Below are 22657 nucleotides of genomic sequence, written 5' to 3'. Positions count from 1 at the left end.
ATGAAGTCATAAAAGCCATAAAATTGGATCCCCCCTGCAAGATTTCTCAGCAACTTAAAGCCCCCGCATTGTAAGTGTCAGTCTGGGAGTTCAATCACCACACGTGCTGAGTGGAATCTTGGCAACTCTGTTATCTGGGATCCCCAGTGCAGTGAGTTCTCACTGCAGATGTGTGTGAGCATAACTAAGAATGCCACCAAGACCAGCACGTGCACCAGGGAATAAGCACAGCTAAGTGACACCCTCTCCCTTCCCACAGCTAGTCAATATGGGAGTACCGCAGATGAAGGAGCATAGCCATGGACAGCACAGTAGCCAGAGAGTTTTGGAAAGTACAGCAGACAGAAGGGCAAGAGAAAATAGAAGACAGTGAGAAAAAGAGGAGAAAAACTCCAGGGGGGTAATGGTACCCAAACCAAGAGAATCAAGTGCTACCAATGGTAGTCAGTGGAGGGGGTCCAGCAGTTGCTAAGAGATTAGACAATTTGGGGACTCAAAGTCTACACTCTTTTCATTGGATTGAAAGGAAAAGAGAAGTGGAGCACGCAGCAATAGAATGAAAAGAATAAAGTCATATGGATTTTGTAAAGGAATAATTAAAAGTGACTAGGAAGAAATGGATGCAACATTTGCAAAAGAAATTCAAGATATATGGTAACAAAAGGGGTAGGGGTGACAATGACAAGACCTTATTGCATAGAAGCTAGAATCTACTCCAGGGAAACGTGTTGCATGGTGGTGCCATGGACATGAACTTCAAATATGAAGAGAAGTTTCCAGGAGGAATCATTAAAGGCTCCGCACAGCAAATGGAGAATCCAGGAGACTCTGGAAACAGAGGCTTCTGGAAGTAGCTTAGATGGGGAAGGAGGGACGCTCTCTCCAGAGCTCTTCTCTCCTCCTATGCTGGGACCCTCTCGGCACTCAAAGGGCCTCATTTCAGAAATGTTTTTTCATAAAAGGATAAAACTATTTTGCTAATGGCTGTTCAAATATAATTATCTCAATACTTTCCATAATCATTACCACAATACTTTTAAAATCATCCACAAATATGCATGTAAACATTAAATGGTAAGAAAGACACAACAGTGCTTTGACTACCCTACTGTTACATATAGGATGAGTGTAGGCAGCATTTTAGCTAATCAAAAATGCCTATCATGTGATATAAAATAACCAAATTTTATTGACAGCTAAATTATAGATACAGTGAATGCTGAAATTCCTTCAGAGATTGCTGAAATAAAGGTTTTTTTAAAATATATCCAAGTTTATAGAATTTCTGGATTTTATCAGTACCTCTGACTAAGAACACATGTGTTGATACTTGAGGGAAAAACAAGAGAACAAAGAGAGAATCTGGAAATTTGAACATTTGAAATCGAGAAATGGAAGTGTTTTTGCGATATTTGGTAATGACTTTATATTAGGGGTGCATGAAAAGATCATTTAGGAGGTAACAGTTTGAGGAGAGCAACAAAAGGGGGCAAAGTGTTCAACCATTGTCTAGGGATAAGATAAAATTAGCAAGAGAACTCTAAAAGGGACCTCAGTAATGATGAAGACCAAATTGAATTTAGTGGTTGAAACTAAGGTGGTAATAAAGCATGTGGTGGTGATTCAATTGATGACTTTGACCCGGGGCCAGTCTGGTGGGACTCAGTGGCCGTCACGGCCACACTAGGTGGCACATGAGGCTTCCAGAGCTCTACCTACCAACACTTAACAAACCAGGTGGGTCAAACCCAGGTCAACGACACACAAGGCATCTGTCTATTTCTGTGCTATTTCTCTGGCCCCTGAATGTGTATACTTAATGCATGGGTAGAAGTAAGTAGTCAAGTATAGAATATGAAAAGGAAATATTTTAAAGAAATTGTAAGAAAAAGCATTTTGCTTTGGGAGTCTTTTCAAAATGTCTTTAATAAACATTGCTGAGAACAATAATGGTGAACAGGAAAAAATAGGGCATTGTAAATTGGGATTACAAGTGGTTGGGAGCCAAATAGGTTAGATGCAGGATTTAGCATATAACCATTAGACTCGTGAGTTTCTCCTCCACCACTAGAAACACGAGTGTCTCCTCCAATATATAAAACTGTGTCTTTATGAAAATTCCTGTTTCAAAGCAAGATCAACTTATTCTTAAAAATGTGCACTAAAAGCATTGAGATGTTATGCCTTAATTTAAAAAATGTTAGTGCTAGTACTTGGACAAAAGTTGCATATTTTTCTAGCAGAAATCATGATCACTACTTAGAGCAGATTTATGTAAATCTCTTTCTCCCCACATAGTTTAAACCACTTAAATCAAAGAATCTTGGTATGCTTCTTTAAGTCAATTCTTTGAACATACATGTTTGAAAGGGATTTTTTTCTGGGAATACTTTTTACTGCTATATTGCTAAGCGTAGGGTCCCCAAACTGCCCCACATTTCACAATAATGCAGCCTATTACTTAGCCAGTTCTGTCTGTTCAGTAAATACCATAAATCCAAAGCTCAGCAGGTGTAATTCAGAAACTCCTACAAATGTCACCTGCCATGGTAATTTCTACACCACATTTTTATAATGGGTCTCACAAAGGAGCTAGAATGCTATTTTTTCCTATAAAATATGTCCCTTTGTGACCTTCTGGTCATATTTTTATGTTAATATTGGAAGCAGGAATATAAGGAAAAGTTGGTGTAAGTTAATATAGGGCCGGTAAAGTATGATTTCATATTATCACTGCTTAAATCAACAACATTAGCATTACAATATTAATATGCACAAAGCACTGTGTATGCTTCTTTATTCATGTTACATAATCTATACATATTAAACTTATTATACTTATTAAACTTATTATCTATACATTAAACTTATTATGTCCCTGTGTATTCAGCAAATGCATGTTCTGAATGCCAGTGAGCATACAATGACCATCCTTTCAAAGTTCTGTTCTTCAATCTACAAGTTACTCTCTTCACCATCCACCCCTTCCTCATCACCTTTAACTTTCTGTCATTTCTACCTTACTCATAGGGCCTGCGTTACACATTTGTTTCAAGTCCCAATGTACTTTCATGCCTACCCTGAGTAAATTTTCTCCATGTTCACTCCCAGATATTTTGCAAAGATCAATTATCCATTCCCACACATCTCATTACCACACGCTTTCCTGTTCATTTTTCTGTGCTTTTCAGAATCATTCTCTTAACTGAAATTTTTCATCCATTAAGAAACATTATCCCTTTCGCCTTTTCTCCTGGGCAGCACGGTGGCTGCCACCTTTTCAGAGCCTATTGGACAGCCAGGTATGAGACTGCAGTGATGTGACATGCGGGGCCTCATGGGATGGGCGGTGGAACCGGCCCCTCTCCCCGCCCCGAGGAGACCCGGAGTTGCCACCCATGAACGGCCCCTGGCTCCTGAATGGCCATGATCCCAGAGGCACACAAACCAATCTCGGAACCCAGTGGCTTTTGACAGAAATCCCTCCAGACTTATTACTAAAATATCAAAAATCCAAAATGCTCTTCATATCAGCAATAGAAAACAAGTTATCTAATGATGCCTTTTCGGCAGGTCTGAATGTTGGGGAAAATTCCAAATAATAATGGTTAATCTTTTGTCAAAATATTGAATGTGATCAAAGCAGAGAGGGAGTAAAGTGGAAATCATCTGCCACATATGTGGGGAAGGGGTGGGATGGGGGGTATATTGGGGTTCTTGGTGGTGAGGGTGTGCACTGGTGAGGGAATGGGTGTGTGATCATTGTATGACCGAGACTTAGACTGGAAAGCTTTGTAACTGTTCTCACCGTGATTCAATAAAGAAAGAAAGAAAGAAGGAGAAGAAAGAAAGAAAGAAAGAAAGAAAGAAAGAAAGAAAGAAAGAAAGAAAGAAAGAAAGAAAGAAAGAAAGAAAGAAAGAAAGAAATGAAAATAAAATGTGTTTTTCAAGATTTTATAAAAAAAATTAAAAAAGTAACATCATCCCTTTATCTTTTATTCCAAACTAATCACTAATTGGCCTGCCTATCCCTGGTAAGCAAATAACTCACACCTCTAGTCAAATATATGACTTCATTACAATTGGTTCAGTTTGATTTCTTTGACAATAGTGATTATGTCTCCTTTATATCCCCTTATCTCTGGACCCTATGTAGTTCATTGTTTGGGTAGTAAACTTAATGAAGGCTTGTAAAAGAGTATTATTGGCTCTCATTGTGTTGGTCTCTCCTGCTGATAAATGATGTCACATTGGGAACAACTCAGAGGAAAAGTGGTAGAGAAGTATTTGAGGATTAGCATGGTTAGGCAAAAGCTCTTGGAATATCCAAAAGAAAGAATCTCAGGCAACATCAACATGAACCAGACGTCTAAGCAAACATTAGGAATAGACATCTGCTTTCTCCACCCCTCACCACCCAGACCATACAGAGTTACTTGGGAAATCCCAGAATCTGTGGGAATACTTTAAAAGAAACCAATGAACAGCATAAGATTCAAGCCCCTTCTTGCCAACCTAAATCTCCTTGCATTGGTTTCATTTGTCTGGTTTTTGACATCTTGTCATATCTAGTCAGACCCGTGAAGAAAATCCTCATACTCTATCTCTTGCCTGGCACCAAACCATTTGAGACATGAAGACTTAATAATCTGTATACTATTTGCTACTTATAGAAGTCTCGTATTTTAAATTACTTTGAATAAGCTGTATTTCAAAGCTCAGGTCCCAAGATATGCACCTTTCACATTTTTATTTTAAAAACCCTTTACTTTTGTGAAATAGTGGAGAGTTGCATGTGTATAGATGTTACGCACACATGTGCACATGCATATGTGCAAACACAAGTGAACTTAACTTTAAAACTGACTTTCTTGTTAAAGCATCAAAGATCCCACGAAGATCCAGCCGCTCTGAGGTTTAATTTCTATGAAGTTATTACAACGGAACATTGGGCACCATCTGACTTGAAAACATTACAGAGGAGATGCCTAGTTCCTGGGTGGTATGCAGTCCACATCGAAAGATGGCTAACTTACTTTGCTACTTCTCAGGTAATGTCCTGAAATGACTTTCCTTCTCTCTTTTATATCTTGATTGCGTTGCACTGATAAACCAAAAATCTGAATAAACATTGTCACAGAGGGTGATTTATAAAAGCAGATCACACCTATGGAAGAAACATCTCATCTCAATAATAGTAGTCAAAGGTTAAGTGGAAATGCAAGATCTTCATTTGGGTAGTAGGTGAACTCAAAATGATAAATCCTCACACAGGAACTAGTACATGATTTAAAGGCAACAATTCTCAGCCACGGGTAGGCCCCACCTTTGTGGAATGCAGAGTGGAGCTATTGTGTGTCATCTGCCCGGCAGGAGGTCGAGCATCTCATTGTCACAACGGAAAGAACTCTGACAGCTCCAGAAAGTGGGGCAGAACAAGGAGTGAGGACCTCATCCATGTCCTCTGCCCTCTTCATTTCAAATCAGGTCCCAACAAGCTCTGGCATGGATGAATTCATCTGCACACCCACTGTTTCTCAGTCTTGAATCCCAGGATTAGCTCGAGCACTTTTGCAGGATGCATGATAGCACTATAAATGAAAACTACTGATTTGACAGGACTGTTAAATCACCATCATATTTTTGATAATTTCTGATTTATACTTGTCAAGAATTGTATCTCCATAATTCACAGGGAATGGTGATCATGGCAAGCTTAAATTGTTTATTTGAAAGGGCATTAGGACATTAAACACCAAAATCTATTCTGAATATTACCTAGTTTCTTTCTATTTACTCTGACCTAATTTATTCCTGTCACATCAGGTCATAAGAGACAGCCTAGTCTAATTCATTTAGTTTTGTTCTTCATGAAGTGACTATTTTTGACTTTACAGTTGCTAATTATTGATGGACAGCAGCTGAGATCTGACCCAGCTACTGTGATGGATGAAGTCCAGAAGTTTCTGGGAGTTACACCTCATTATAATTACTCTGAAGCATTAACGTGAGTCTATTCTCATGCTTGATTTCATTTCCATTAGTTGCCATCATAAATTATCACTGGTAGGTGTGTTTATAGCATCATTAATACTAGCTATGAATTTATACATCATTATGTTACTCAAAGCAGTCAAAGGAATATCCTCATTATTCATGTAATGTCTCCTTTTGAATATCACATATACTTTATCTTATAAAGCATTTTACATTTCCAAAAACTTCCCCTTTTGGGAGATTTGACCCTGTATAAGTTTGATTAAGAAAACTTCTTATGTGCCTAGAAATTGAATCATGGGTAGAAAAGATAATGTTCTGTGGTCAGAGCCATAGTACAGCGGCTGGGGCACTTGCCTTGCACTCAGCTGTCCCAGGTGTAATCTCTAGTAGCCCGTTTAGTTCCCTGAGTCCACCAGGAATGATCCCTGGAAGCAAAGTGAGGAATAAGTGAGCAGTGCCTGGTGTGGCCCGCCCAAAATCACAAACAGACAAATGAAAATATAATGTTCTCTTCACCCAGGTCATTTCCTAAGTTAGAAACAATATACTGAAGACCACTGTTAGCTCCCTGGCACTACCAGGAGTGGGGTCAGAATTGGGGACAGGATCTATTCAGGTTTCACCCTCTACTTTATTAAAGGATGATGAACCGTGTGTAGCATTCCAGTTACCTACTGTTACCTGGCAGACCCGAACCTCCTGGTGTGTAACCAGCCCCATTTAGTTCTAATCAAAATTGGAGCGTTGGGCTGGAGGCTTAGCCTGGTCAGCTTGCTTTAGCTCCTAGTAGCTGGGACTGCAGTTGCGATGTGACTGTCTTGATATGACTTGAGTGGCTCAGGGTTTCCTCCCTCACACCTTTGACTCTTAAGCTAAAATACCTGGAAGCTGACCTCAGTGAGAGGAGACACATCTCCGTGGAACTTAGTGTCCTCACAGGGCCCAAGGGAGCCATGATCTTTTCTACTTGGGTCCTGACCTTTTGCTACTTGGGTCCAGTTTCTAATGATTTTACCCAAGTCACTAAAACCAGGCCATACCCACAGGGACAGGCATGCGTGACCCCCGTCTTCATGGACGAGGGCAAGGTCCTTCTGCAGAAGTTAACAACAGGAGGGTAAATAATGTTGCGGCCACTTAAGGGGAAATACTGAGACCTAGTGCGGGAACAGTTAAACAAGAGGGAAAATGGAAAGAAAAAAAAAAAATCACCAAACAAAAGCCCCACTTCTCCAAATCATAGTTGTAAAGGCTATATATTTGATAAAGCCTGATGTAGAGTCTATTGAATTTTAGACGAAATTCCAACAAGTCTGATTCTATAATTTCCCAGTTCACAACAGATTAGAATCAGCAATTGGACAATTAGAGAGGGTAATGGCAGGGCAGGAAAAGCAGTAATGTGATTGGGTTGCACCTCTCCCACGGAAACAATCCTAATGAAGTTTTTGTAACACAAAGCATGCCCCTGCAGATTAAGTAGACAGAGCTTCCTGTAATATATTTTCCATCATTTTATATCGGCCATGATTCCCAGCCTCTCTACAACAGTTTAGGGAATGGCTCTTTCCTATTCGCTACACTTAGTAGCTTATGGTTCAATTAACCTGCAAATCCGTACTTTTCGAGAAGGATGATAAACAAGAACAAAATGGATGCCTTTTAATATGTCTCACGTATCACAAAAATGCATAACAGTTGGGCGAGTCAGTAGAATGAAAGAATTTGGAGAGCAGCCAGCCCATGACCTGAAGGGTGCCTCACCATTATTGTAGAAAAGATTTTGCATCTTCATTTCACAATCTCAGGCCTACTAAAATAGAGCCATAAAACAATGAATCGCTTAAACTTCGAATAAACAGCCTTTGTTAGACTGGAGGGTGTATAAAGTTGTCAAAGCAATAAATGAATGGAGGACAGTATGATCATGTAGATTCAAGGTTATGACAACCCCATGAAAAAGAATGACTCTGTTCTCGACGGCCCTCCTTCCTGGGTCACAGTCAGCTCTGTCTCACCCCCGCTGCTGTGCAGAGCCAGTCCTGAAGCCCATCTGGAGACAGAGGCACGCCGGAGAGCAAAGAAGATGCTCTTGGTGTGTGTATAAATATCTTGGCTTTGTTGCCAGAGCTGTATTCTTACCTTAATGCAGTTAAATATTCGCATCCTGAGGCAGAAAACGCTGTTGAGGGGCACGGTTATGCCGACTTTCCATCTCATTTTGCACAGCATGCTGAATTGTTTTTCCTCTTGGGAAATTAGTGAAAACTACAGAAAGGACTGTGATAGGCAAGGAGCAGATTGAAAAGTCCAGGTTGGAAATGACTCTGCCTTCCTGTTATCCATTTAACCGGTGATGTATTTAATTTTAATTGATAACATGTACTTGGACAACCTGGTCGGCAAGGATCAAGTCTCTAATAATAGGCCAGGCAGAGAACTGTGAAGAAAAATTCCCTCTTCTTAAATGAGCTCACATATGTGCAGAGGCAAATTGCAGGTGCACAGGTATTACAGGAATGGGCCCAGGGCAACAAAATATTCTGCAACTAATTAACTTTACATCCCAGTCAATTATGCTTCATCCTCCTAAAACATCTGCCAAGCAACAAAAATGCAAACCTTTTCTATGTTTTATGCATGCAGCAAGTCCCATAGCAATAAATTTAAATTTTCCTTCTTATTTGGATCGTTCTTTCATTTTTCCTACCTTGTTAGTCCTAAACAAAAGTTTTTATGTATCTGAGTTTTAGCAAAATAGTTAATTAGGCCTCACAACGCATCTTTTGCAAATGTGTGTGGCGGGAGGAGCAAAATAACTTCAGGGTTTCATGTGAGAGTATCGAAACCTAAATGGTCCACTGGACTCTGATCAGATGATGGAGGTTTTCAGTGAAAGGGGGGGACCACCGTGAAGAGAACAATGGACTGTAATAGGGGGTGCTGGTACTTTGGTGTGGTGGCATATAGTTCGAAGATGTGTCAAATTAAACCTAACACAGACAGTCTTAATCACAAATATACATCAATTTTTAAACCATGTATAGGAATCTCATTGGTGTATCCAATGACATAATCTGCCTTTAGCAAAAGTAATGAAGTTATCCAATCTTCCACTCACCATTTCTTCAGCTTGGGTCTTGTGTTGTCTGAAAATAAATGTATTGTTACACTTCTAGCTTCTTCCTTAGAAAGTGTAAATTTTCTAATTATAAAAATACAAAGTTTTGCTAAATTAGAAGGTTTAATTTATGTCTACAGCTTCAGAAATATATTCGTCTCACATTCTCTTTGTCCATTTGGTTTTGTTGCTTTATTTGGGGGCCACACCTAAGAGTGCTCAGGGCTTACTCCTGGTTCTGAGCTCAGGGATCAGTCCTGGTGGGGCTTGTAAGACTGTACAGGGTGTCAGAAATAAAGCCCACATGGGCCACACTCAAGGCAAGAGCCCTTTGTTCTAGACGATCTCTTCTGGTCCTTATCTCACACTCTGTTACTTTTATACACATCAACGAATGATTTCACAGAAATGACAATATGCTTTTACAGGTCTCATATTAATGAATAAATTATTTTTCTAAACGTTCTTTATTAAATTACATCAAAATAACAATTTGCTAATTGGTCCTTGATTTTTTATGGATAATAGGTAGCATATGGAATTTAATAATTTCAGCACAAAATTAGGCTAAGGACCTTTGTGTCTTTTTTTCATTACAGTAGAAACATCTAAAAATATAATTTTCTTTGGGGCTAGAGCGATAGTATAGTAGGTTGGGCATTTGCCTTGCATGCAGCCAACTGGTGTTTGATTCCCAGCATCCTATATGGTCTCCCAAGCACTGCCAGGAGTAATTCCTGAGTGCAAAGTCAGGAGTAACCTCTGTGCATCACCGATTGTGACCCAAAAAGCAAAATAAATAAAAATTAAATTAAAAAGTAAAAAATATAATTGTCTTTAATATCTATTGAACTTGGACTGGAGCAATAGCACAGCGGGTAGGGTGTTTGCCTTGCACACGGTCAACCTGGGTTCGATTCCTCTGTCCCTCTTGGAGAGCCCAGCAAGCTACAGAGAGCATCCCACCTGCACAGCAGATCCTGGCAAGATACCCGTGGCATACTTGATATGCCAAAAACAATAACAAGTCTCACAATTGAGACATTACTGATGCCCACTCAAGCAAATTGATGAACAATGGGATGACAGTGCTACAGTGCTATCTATTGAACTCAAATAAATTCAATACATATTTATAAAACTGAGTTAAATTCAAACAGGGATAGGAGAGATAGTACAGCATGTATGGAGCTTGACTGGCATATGGCTGACCCGGGTTTGATCCGCAGCACCCCACGTAGTCCCCTGGGTCCTGCCAGGAGTGATGCCTCAGTGCAAAGCCAGGAGTATGTTCTGAGAACCACCATATGTGGCCCCAAATCAACAGTAACAACAAAAAATTAAATTAGTAGGCATGCTAATGGTGCATTTCCTTTGTACAATGGATGAGACTCAATTGTTCACAATTTATGGTAAAGTTCTGTACACAGCTTATAGTTACTGCATTGTATGATCATTTACATATTTGATCTTTTGTAGGTTTGACCCCCAAAAAGGTTTTTGGTGTCAATTATTAGAAGGAGGAAAGACCAAATGTCTTGGGAAAAGTAAAGGCCGAAAATATCCACCCATGGATCCAGAGGTAATTGTTTCCTACTCCCTAAGCTACTAGTAAAACTCTGTGAGTACCATTTTAAAATCACTGACAATATTTTTTCTTATTTCTTTTCCTCTTTCCTTGTTATAAACTATTGTCTATATTTAGAAGATATAAGACAGATTAGTAGACAGCAATAAAAATTGCCATTGGGAAGCAATTATTCTTAGCTTGTTCAGTAAATATGTACTTTAAGAAAATTTTATAAGTATTATTATTAAACATTAAATATGTATATCAGTTGTCTATAATGTAGCAGTGAAGGAAGTAATGAAGATTAAAGTGTTTGGATCACAAATTACAGCCTAGAAAAAAAATTGGATCCTGGTTGGGCCTGGCAAACAGCCCCCCCCTTTTAGGTGAGATCAAAATGTCCCCTCAAGAGATACCATTATTGCTCTTTCACTTAGGGAATTTTAAGAGTTTGGGGAGTTCTCTGTATTATATATTACAATATCAAAGAGAGGTTATTTAGGTAAAACTGTCATGAACCAAAAATATAGAACTGTAAATTAGTTGTGGTTATTAGTGTAGAGTAAGATACATGAGACAATGACAAATAAAACTGCAAAAAAGCAAGGGAGTGCCCTAATGACTGTGACTTTATGAGGATAAATGTCATCTGTAGACTAGACTAGCATTGGGAAACCAGCTAGCAATCAGCTAAGTCAAATTTGAGTACCTCCCCTAAGGTAAGCTAAGCAGAGGGTGATGAAGGTGAGTTAGGTGTTACTATAGAAATAGAAGCATCAGAAAGTTCTTTTTTTTTTTGGACTTTTTTTTCAAATTTTATTGAATCACTGTGAGATAGTTACAAGCTTTCATGTTTGGGTTACAATCATCAATGATCAAACACCCATCCCTCCAAAAGTTCTTAAGATATACCTCTAAACTTAAAAATTCCAAAAGGATTTCAAAAATCACTTTAATCTTCCAAGAACTCAACGTAATGTTTCCAGTACTTCTGTAAACATCGTATCCAGAGTCGCAGTGTTTACAATCAGGTTTAAGGAAAGAGACATAATGAAATATCTGATGAATGGTACAAGACAAAATACAGTTGTCTGAAGTCCTTTTCCACTGTGTACACAAAAGCTGCCAAGGGAGTGTTTTTGAAGAAGGACTCATTTGTGCTAAAATATTGGGAAGGGCTTAAGAGAGATGGTAAAACATTGACCAGATGGAGAATATGTGAGTCCCGTTACCTGTACTTAAGTGGGAAGCATTTACCTCTCTACTATTTTAGCAAAGACACAGAACTATGTTTACTGAGTTCTAATGCAAGGCAAGTGACATCTGGAGAGAAAAATCCAATTAGAAAGTTTCTGTTTTCCAGAAATAAAAACCAAAATACCACAAAATGATTCTGTTCTCCAAAAATAAAGTTTCTGTTTTCCAGAAATAAAAGCACCAAAATACCACAAAATGATTATTTTTAAGGCATTCTTGTAAATTGGTTCATTATTTTGAGTTTGATTACAATATAAATCATAATAGCACTGTCATCCCATTGTTCAGCAATTTGCTCGAGCAGGTACCAGTAAGGTCTCCATTGTGAGACTTGTTACTGTTTTTGGCATATTGACTATGCCATGGGTAGCTTGCCAAGCTCTGCCGTTCGGGCAGTATATTCTCCCTAGCTTGCTGGGCTCTCTGAGAGGGATGGAGGAATCAAACCTGGGTCAGCCACATGCAAAGCAAACTCCCTAACACTGTGCTATCACTCCAGTCCAATATAAGAATCAAGATTTCTTCTCTTTTGGGGTCACAGCCAGCAATGCTCAGGGATTACTCCTGGCTTTGCACTCAGGAGTTACTCCTGATGGTGCTTGGGGGACCATATGGGATACCGGGAATTAAATTCAGGTCGGCCATGTGCAAGACAAATGCCCTACTCCCTGTACTATCACTCCAGCCCCTCACTTATGTAGATTTGATAGCATATTAATTAGTTTCGCACACCAAAATTTCTCCTCTCATCAACTCCTCTCCCTCCAGAGAGGGAGTTTTATCAGTTTATCAGTTTTCATCAGTTTATCAGTTTTTACCAGTTTATCAGTTCTGCAATACATGCCTTAATGGTAAAAGGTTATGAAATTGTACTAATTTTAATTTTGCAACCCCACTTTTGTTCAAATTTTTTTCATAAGGTAAACGTAGATGGTACCTGTAGAAAAAAATCACAAAGAAATCAATGTCTTCTAGATGCTTAATATTGGAAAGAACTCCTTAAATCATGAAGATTACAATTTTATTTCATGAATAGCTTTCTCCAAGTCGTCCTTCTTTTTCTCTCTAGTCTAGAACGTTCCTCTCTAATTACTACCGAGACCACAACGTGGAACTGTCCAAGCTGCTGCACAGACTGGGGCAGCCCCTGCCGTCCTGGCTGCGACAGGAGCTGCAGAAAGTGAGATAGCATCAGAGGTTGGAACCAAGGCGCACGAGAGACTAATTTTCACGATTAAATAGCAAAACATCCCCACGTCTTTTGCTCCCTTACTGACACTCGTGATTGTCAACAGAAGATCATGTGAACAAATTTCCTTCTATCTTTTTCATACGATGGAAACAGTTCTGTTTGCACGCGTTGGCAATTCCTAACATCCCTCCCTGTGTGAGCTAGAGGGAGGCAGTGCCCAGTTCCGTGACATTATCCACGCTTCAGTGTGGGGGTGATTCTGCTCTTAACCTAATCTGAAGGTTTCCAAAATCCAATGTGTGATGGAGAACCCTGATTATAAACAACTGACAAATCAGAATCTTGAGGAAAAGATAAGGACAGAGTTCTCCAGAGCAAGTGAATAGTAACCCAGTATCTGAATTAAGTTTCCCTTCACGAATTTAAAAATAACATCATTTTTGTTATAAAAATATGTAATGCATTCTCTGATTTTGAGCAGTTTCTATTTATTATATTTAGTCAATGTCTGTTTTTTTTCCTCTGTTGTTACTTCTCTATGTATTTGCTTGACTTGCTAAAGAAATTGTGAAGCTGTAGTTTCCCATGTTCTCTGTTGTTCTCTTATAGGAGACCAGCTGAAGGGTTTCAGACTCTGACATCTTTTGTTTTTTGGTTTTTTTTCTTTGTTTGTTTGTTTGTTTTTGGCTTTTGGGTCATACCGGTGATGCTCAGGGGTTACTCCTGACTCTGCACTCAGGATTTACTCCTGACAGTGCTCGGGGGACCATATGGGATGCTGAGAATTGAACCCAGGTCAGCTGTATGAAAGGAAAAGGCCCTCGCTGCTGTACTCTCGCTCCGCCCCGTCTGACATCTTACTGTGTTTTCAGGCAGGAAATGCCATTCTCTAAGTTTGGCATTGGAGTCCCAGTCAAACTCTGTCAAGACTGGTGGAGCAAAAGGAATGCGTGTATACTGTGTAGGAACTTGAAAAATGGTCCTCTATACATTGGCCTCAAATTCTGTCATATTATCAATATAGGCATTTCCACCTTGACAGTGATGTAGTTTTTCACTATCCATAGACAAAAAAAAAAAGCTCTAATAAATGGGCAATGAAAACACCCAATATGTGTTTACAGATGCAAAAGTTCTGGTGCCTTCCATGTGGAACATGTTCATCTTTTGAAAGCTTTGCTCTCCCACATATGCCAGTGTATATGCTATGGCTGAAGATTGTGTTTTTAAGTACTTATTTTAAAAAATTATATATATATAATATCTGAAATTAAGTCTTTAAATATTACTGAACCTCTGACCTAAACCCTAACAATGCCACCTTACTTATTTTCTAGAGAAGCGACATTCTTTTTGTCTTGGAATTATAGGTTTCTCTTGTACTTGGAGGTTATTGTCATGCTAGCTGAATTTTTATCCCATTTGTCAATGAAGATATATATTAAGGCTTTGTTAATCTTTTCAGTGATACATGATGGTAAAATTTCAACAGAACAGTAAATCAAACTGACTTTAGCAACATTACCCATCAATCCATTCTTCCTCTAGAGTAATTTTTCTATAGGCTGAAAATAGGATTGCTTTCTCCTGTAATTTGAGAAATTGTACTTGATGAAACTAAACAGGAAACTAAAGATCCTTGTTTTTGTTCCAGTTTTAAGCAAGCAAATTAAATCTAAGAGAATCAAATGTTTTACTGATTATACTCTAGAATTCAACTTCATACTTATCCTGCTTTAAGATTTTTATGTTTTTCCCCCCTATGGGGTTCCCACTGCATCAAGACTCTCATGTTCTTTTTTAAAATAAGTTAATATTTTTCTTAAGTTATTACAAATCACAAATTATAACCTTTGTGGTCTCTGTGTAATGTGAGGCTCCATTGTTACTGTCACTTAAGTGAATATGTGCTTCATAACATTCCACTAAACACACTAAAATCACAATTATATATGTGAGGCTCTAACATCTGATTAATTTGTTTACTAGTTTCCTCTAATTTATATTTAATCTTTTTCTTTCTTAAAACAGATTAACATTTTTTCACGTGTGATAAAAGCAATATAGGAAAGAAGAAAAATGTTTCACATATCAAATAAAATTCAGAGTTTTCCAACTTAGTACCATATATATTGAGTTTAACTCATTTTCTGCATTTTCTCTTTTTTCGATGACATGTGTACATTATCATTCACTGACTACAGACACATGAGTATAAAATCTCCCCAAAGTCAACTGGTTTGTACCATTTCTTTCATTCTGTGTATACACTTTTCACACTAAGATTGATAACGAAGGCAACAAAGTTCATTTTAATTATATAATTTATCTTCATTATTAACTGTTTATAAGAACTCAGGGCAATGAGAGATTATAATCAGAAAAAAGTATTTTTAAGAACATCTTGATTTTCTTAGTCTTCACCACTAGTCTTTTAAAAAACTTTATTAATTGATATTAAATAAAAACAGAATTTAATTAAATAAATGTTTTATTTTATGTTATGTTATATTTTAAGGCTTGAAATTTTCTAAATTTTAAAGTCTATTTCATAGTCCTGCATGACATATATTTTAATTTTAAAAACTTCCTAAAGCTTTATGCAAGCTAATATTTACTCATTTCTTCTTCTACTTTTATCTCAGTTGCCTAACTCACAAATACAACCATTGATTACTTTTAGTTAATAAATATAGAAACAATATTTAAAAATAAGACCATGTCAAAGCATAGTATTTGCTTCTCAAATACCAGTCTCTAACAAGTCTATTACAAATCTCATCTAAAATCAAATTTTGATTTTATTAATAGTACAATAAGATGTATTGCTAGTGAGAAAAGCTTATTCTCTTATCACTATATTTTTCTGCTAAGTAACAGAATCAATAAGAGGGTTCATTGCTTCCATTTAAATAAACCTATTTATGTTTGTCCTATATAGTTTTCATTCTTTTGTCCCACTATTTTTAAGATGTTATAGCTACTTGTTTACCATGAGTTTTGACTTATTTTAAATTATACAAACAATTTACAGTGAAATAATACCTTATAAATTCTTGTCCTGGTGACTAAGTTAACAGATTTGATTATGAAGTTACCTTAGAAAACAAATATGCAGAACAATGATCTTCTATAGAAAGATCTTTCAAAACAATTTAATGGTCTTGCTTATAGGATTTTATCTCAACTATAGAAATACAACTTAATCCTGGATTTGTATATTGATATATATATACACACACATATATCTCAATCTATATGTGTATAAATATGTGTCTACATATATATATACATATATATATATGCCAATCAGTGTTTTCTTGTTTGAGTTAGTGAGCTGAGTGAGAGAATTTGAAAGAGAATTGCATTTACTAAAAATTTTAAACCACTGAAATAGCGTTTCTCCAAAGTAAATATTACTGCTGGTATGGTCACTGAAGGACTCTTTCTCTCTGAAACACAAATTTTTGGCAATTGATGAATCTTTTCCCTTCCCTTTTTCTTTGTTTGCTATGCTTATGCTTCCTGAATTCCAAACGTTTAACAAGTATAACCAGAAATTTAGGAAAGTGGATTTTGTGTATCTGGGTTCTCATCTCATTCTGCCTATCACTCTCTGTGTGGCCTTGGACAATTTGTGGTACTTCTCTGAGTCAGTTTCCTTTTCTGTAGAGACAATAAGTATTGCTCACTGGGTTATTATAATCATTAAATGAGATATATTTAAATAACATATATCAATGCCTGATGTAATTATACTGGAATATGTTTGTTACAAATATAATGTATAATATTCAAACCACTATCTCCTCTTTCATCAAACAAGAATGTTTTTCTACTTTCTTTAATAATAAAACATGTATATCTTAAACATAATTAACTGTATTTGGTTGACTGGGGTGATAGCACAGCAGGTAGGGCATTTGTCTTGCACACGGCCGACCCTGGTTTGATTCCTTTGTCCCTCTTGGAGAGCCCGGCAAGCTACCGAGAGTATGCTGACCGCACCGCAGAGCCTGGCAAACTATCCATGGCATATTCGATATGCCAAAAATAGTAACAAGTCTCACAATGGAGATGTTACTGGTGCCTGCTCGAGCAAATCGATGAACAATGGGACAACAGTGGTTGAAATGGGAAAATGTCCTACACATTACTATACAAAAACAAGCTTTATACTGATTTCTGTTTTCATTCTCATCTGTTTTCAGAGTTACGTAGTTCCATCTCAGTCCACTCTACTTTTGAAGTCCCTTTGCCCTTTTCTTGTCTCTGGATCTTCATTAGTTTATTCACTAGAATACCTTTTTGGAGTGTGTGTTCTTATCTCTCACTTAAAAATCTTGCAACCTGATAGATATTCTGTCAGGAATATAAGATCCATATGTACAAATTTCTCAAACCAAAGAGAAAATTCACAACATTTAACTAAAAATAATCTATAGTTATTTTTAATTTAATTTAATTTTATAGTTATTTTATAAACTATAAGTTATCAAAATTAGAGATGTCTTCGTTTTTGTATTGCTCATGCACTCAAAATAAGGAAGGTGTTCTTAAACATATACCGTATCCTACATCTTTACACTGGTAGAAAATTAAAGTCAATTTATATAAATACAACTTACAAATACAGTCATTTTCACATTCATGCACCGATACAGGTTTTCCTGTGTTACGGTTCTTTGTGTGAGGAGTATTGCCTGATGTCTGGGAGGGCTTGATGTTTGTCCACCGGAGTCACCTCCACTGCTTTAACAAAGCCAGAAAAGCTCAGCACACTGGGAATTGAACTGCATCCACTGATGCTCTTTCAGGTTGGCTTGTAAATGTCAAGTGCTACTTCCTAATAATGCTTCCTTATAATCAAAACAAATCTAAGAGTTGTCTGTCTATGTGCACTTTTGTGTGAAGCTATATGCAGTGATAGAACTAAAGAGGATTCAACACAGTGAAGGAGGTAAGGAAATTATTGACTTACTATTTGACCATTGAGCCCATAAGTTTTAAAGTTTCTACAGAGAAAGAAAATCATGATAACTTACTCATCTAAGTTGCTTGCTTAAAGTGTCTGAGTTAATACTGTCCACAGGAAAGGAAAGATAAAACTATGTCCAAAATTTTTCCAGTTTTTTTAGGACCTCAAGGGGAATGAAAATATCTTCAAACAAGCAGAGATGTTCATGCAAGCATGCTTATTTCTAGAATATTGACCCTATTCTCCTTTTCTTCTATCTTGCAACTCTTTTGCCTTGCTCTGGAGCCACACGTGGGGGAGTGATCAGGGCTTACTGCTGGCTTTATACAAACTTTGGAGTCACTCATGGCAGTGCTTGGGCTGGCATACGAGGTGAAAGGCAAGCCAGGCAGGGCCAGCGCCCTACCCACTGTGCTCTCTCCAGCCCCAATCTTGCAATCCTGATACACCATATAAATGTACTTATAAATAAATTATAAATGTATACGGTCTATCAGGACTAAGCCTAAGCTCTTCAATTCTGCATAAAAAAGAAAACAGGAAGAGAAAAGAATCATGAGTGCAATTTGAGGTCTACCACTGTTTCCCATAGGATTTGGTGAGAAAAATCACTTGACTTTGTGTAACCACCAACAGTGTTTCCAGAGAAGTGGAAATCAACTTTTAAACACTTCTTACCTGAAGCAGAGGTGACATTTTATCTATGTACATTTTATCTTTTACCTATGTACCAGGCCACATAGATATGAAATTGAGGATGTACAGAGAAAGTTCGTGTTGAGTATCTGAGTGTATTTTCCTGTTCTATCGCATTTGCTGATGAAGATGTTTCCCAAGTCAAAGTTAGCATAGTACGTGTCAGTGATGGACTTCTCATTAACGCATTGCTAGTTACGTTTCCAAACCAATGATTTTCAGTCCATCTAAGTTATATGAAATAAGCTTTTATCATCCTCTTCTTTACAGAGTGAAGGTGGAGGTGTGTTTTCTCTCTGTATTGCTAGCTAGCAAAATCTCCGCAAAACTTGATTCCCACCCACCCAGATCAATTAAATTCCTCCAGTATGCAATTGCCTGGAAATCACAGTCTTATCCACAAGACATTTTAACCTCCTGAATAAATGAAGTATATGTAAACCTCTCTGTGTGTAGAAGAGATAATGTTTCCCATCATGAGATCCTGAATACATTATCTTCCATTTCAGTAGTGTGAAAAAAAGCTAAAAATGAATATATAACTGCCCGTGTGAATGCAAGTGACACTCAGACAACAAGCACACACTTCCCTGCCACCTCCCTCAGTCACCTCCAGGCAGTGTCAAGCGTCTAGCAGTTTATGTGCCACCCTTTGAAATAAACTAGCATCTATCAACCACTCTTGCTTTTCGGGGCAGAAGCCCGCCAAACACTTCTAAACAACTTTGAACTAGAGAAGGTGGCATGTGAACCTCAGGAGCCAAAGTCCCAGCTCAGTCCTAACCATCCCACTGCACCATAGCGTGGGAGGTTCTCTGAGCACATTCTATAGCTCACTGTGCAGTAATTTCCTCCTCTTTATGTTGCCAACAATCATAACATCTAACCCGTTAGAATTATTATCAAGACTCAATGAGTTTGAACATATGACAGTACCAAAAACTAGTATCCAATGCATTGCAAGCGTTCTTTTCTACTAGTAATGTCTTTGTATATGTGTCTATTTAAAGCTTCACAATATACAGTTCTATTGAAATATGTTCCCAAAGTGTTGGCTTCATATAAAGTTGCCTATAAAATTAAGTGTAGGGGCTAGGAAAGAACACAGTGGTTTAAGTTCTTGTCAAGTATACTTCCAATGTGAACCTGATTTCCAGCAAAACATCATCCCCCAAGCACCACGGGTGAAGTTCTGAAGGGCCCCTGTCCTCCTGGAGTGACTTGATACCCCTGTACCTACAAGACCTGACCTGCTCCACATACATTCTTATGCTGAACCACCAGCCAGTAGGCTGAGAACTGCCAAAACAAATTTTTTTTTAAATTAAGTAAAAATTTACTATGTACATAAATACAACTATCACCATGAGCCATGGTTGATAGCATAGAAATAACAAGAAACTGGAATGACTTTGACCCCTTTTACCTTTAGATAGTATACCAAGAACAAGGTCACCTCTCTTTAAAATCTAATTCTGTAAACTAGTTTTGTGTGGTTCAAAAAATTGGGGAATAACAGAATGTCTTGTTTTATCCTGTATAATAAGGTGAAGGAGGAAATCTGGAAATAGCATTGATAAACCAAAGTCTGAGAGGGATGAATAAAAATTAATAGAAAACCAAATATTCTCATCAAAGATAAGTCCCTTGAAATAATGGAATTACCAGGAATACTAAGAGAATATACAAATCAGATCACCCTATTAATAAAAATAACATGAAACTGCCTAGGGGAGAAAGAATAAAAGAGATGTCCCAGAAAACTGGAAACTTAGAAAACATTTCCTTAGTTCATTAAAGAGAAAGTGTATTCTTTTAAATTAGGGGTCACTTAACAACTATTTACTCATGGGCAAGATTCTGAAATCGTGTGAATTTCCTCATGGGATTTGGATGTCAATGATCAGTATTATATGGGGGGATGTATTATTGTGTTATCCTCTGTTTTTATTGAAGTAACACTGCATTATAACATTATATATATTTTTCCTTGTGCATCATTAAAAGTCAACATATGCCCATGCTACATTTAATACAATGCATTCAAATTTTCCACTCCATGCTGAAAAATGTCCGTAATAGAGGCAGGAGGGTTGGGGCTGGTGGGGGTTGGGAGGGCGGAGTTACAGGAGGGAAACCCTGTAACACCAATACAGGGGCATTGGTGTGGGAAATGTTCACTGGTGAAGGGTTAGGGTTGAACACAGTATGACTGAAACCCAGAGATGAGTAACTTTGTGTATCTCACAGTAGGAGAAACAGAAGGAGAAGGAAAAAAATCAAGGGAGACGAGTCAGCAAGATGGCACCAGGGTCAGGAATGCAGGCCGGCGTCATTGTGGTGGTACTGGGGGACCATGAGTGCAGGGATGGAACCCAGGATTCCTGCATTTTTTATGCTAATGTGCACAAATGCACAAATGTTAATATGCATTTACATTTGTGTAATAGAAAAGCATGTTGAGTCATCTCTGACCTTTGTGCAAGAATTGTTTTTTTCTAAAATAAAATGCCATAGATCATGGTATTTAAGATTTAGAGGAATTCAGATACTTCCATTCTTTTGAGCTCTCAAATATAAAGGTAAGGAAATCTAGCTTTAAACAACCATGGGTTAACATTTGTTTTAATACCGTGATAATCAAAAGGAGAAACTCCAAAGTAATAAAGTTTAGTGAACCAGCAAATTATTGAACTAGTACTGCCAGTATATTAAGAGGAAATAAAAGACTTCTAAAATGAACAATTTTGGTGGTTCACTTCTCCATTTTGTCCATAATATTTTAATAAAACTTTTCAGGAAGAAATATAAATCAAAAATCCCAATAAAACAGACTGAAAGTGTATTAAAGAAAAGATTCTGTTGTTCATGCTACCAGAAGCTGGGGGAAGGAAATAGGAAGGATGGTTTTCCATTTGGTTTGGTTTTGTTGTTCTATGGTGTTGGGGATTGAATCCAGAATCTCAAATATACAAGGCATATGCTCTACCACCACATCATTGTTGCTCCAAAGAGATGTTGTTAATATTGTTTATTTATTTGTTACTTTCACTAAAGCTTACACATTTTATTTCTCTGAGTGACATGACCTACTGTCTTTCTATACTCTCTCTCTAGATCCTGAAATCACTTGAGTTTCATGAATCACAAATCACAAAATCCCCGTTAATCGTCGATTTCTCGAGCGGCCTCAGTAACCTCTCCATTCGTCCTTTCCCTGAGATCTTAGAAGTCTCTCTCTGCTCGGCCCTCTCAAAGATGTCGCACTGGAGGCTCTTTCAGGGTCAGGAGAATGAGATCCAGCTTGTTACTGGATTTAGCATATGAATACAGCATGGGAAGCTTGCAAGGCTGTCCCATGTGGGCAGGACACTCTCAGAAGCTTGCCAGTTTCTCCCAGAGGGAGAAGTAGGCTACAAGATATTGGCCGCGCGCTTCTGAGAGTTTGCTTTAAGTCTCTCTCTGGATGTTGGCCGTTGATGGGATTGCACACACCTGGGTTCCTCTGCTGATACCTTCATGCGTGAGGCCTGTCCGAATGTGTGGAGAGGGTCCTCGAGCATGGCTGTAGCTAGGTTCCAGTGGTCTTCGGCCACCAGGAGCTCTGCTCGGGGTGGGGAGGGAAGCTGGAGCCCATCCCCTCCGAGGGGCCCCGGGGAAGAGTGCCAGGCGTGCGGGCAAGACACTCTCTGCCCTTGAGTTTATGGGTCCTAATCAGAACCTTTTCATTAAGATCTTTGTCCATAGGAGACCTAAATCTCAAAAGACAGTGTCATGATTTTTGTTTAACATGAATAAATTAAAAACAAGCTCCTTGTCTTTGATCCAAAGCCCAGAAGCTCA

The 22657-nt window shown here is 38.0% G+C and overlaps 1 protein-coding gene across 1 annotated transcript in view; it reads left to right on the top strand.

Moving 5' to 3' along the window:
* The window catches only part of NDST4 (N-deacetylase and N-sulfotransferase 4), a 260857-nt gene extending 243841 nt beyond the window's left edge, over positions 1–17016 (top strand). The window contains exons 11-14 of the mRNA XM_004612720.2: positions 4881–5051; positions 5898–6007; positions 10601–10703; positions 13018–17016. Coding sequence (XP_004612777.2) covers positions 4881–5051; positions 5898–6007; positions 10601–10703; positions 13018–13137 — 504 coding nt within the window. The 3' untranslated portion in view covers positions 13138–17016. The remainder of the gene's footprint in view (positions 1–4880; positions 5052–5897; positions 6008–10600; positions 10704–13017) is intronic.
* Positions 17017–22657: the final 5641 nt, after the last annotated feature.

Source organism: Sorex araneus, chromosome 6 (genome assembly GCF_027595985.1).
Source record: "Sorex araneus isolate mSorAra2 chromosome 6, mSorAra2.pri, whole genome shotgun sequence".
NCBI lineage: Eukaryota > Metazoa > Chordata > Mammalia > Eulipotyphla > Soricidae > Sorex > Sorex araneus.
Note: the sequence above shows the minus strand (reverse complement) of the source record. Positions and strands in the feature narration are given on the sequence as shown.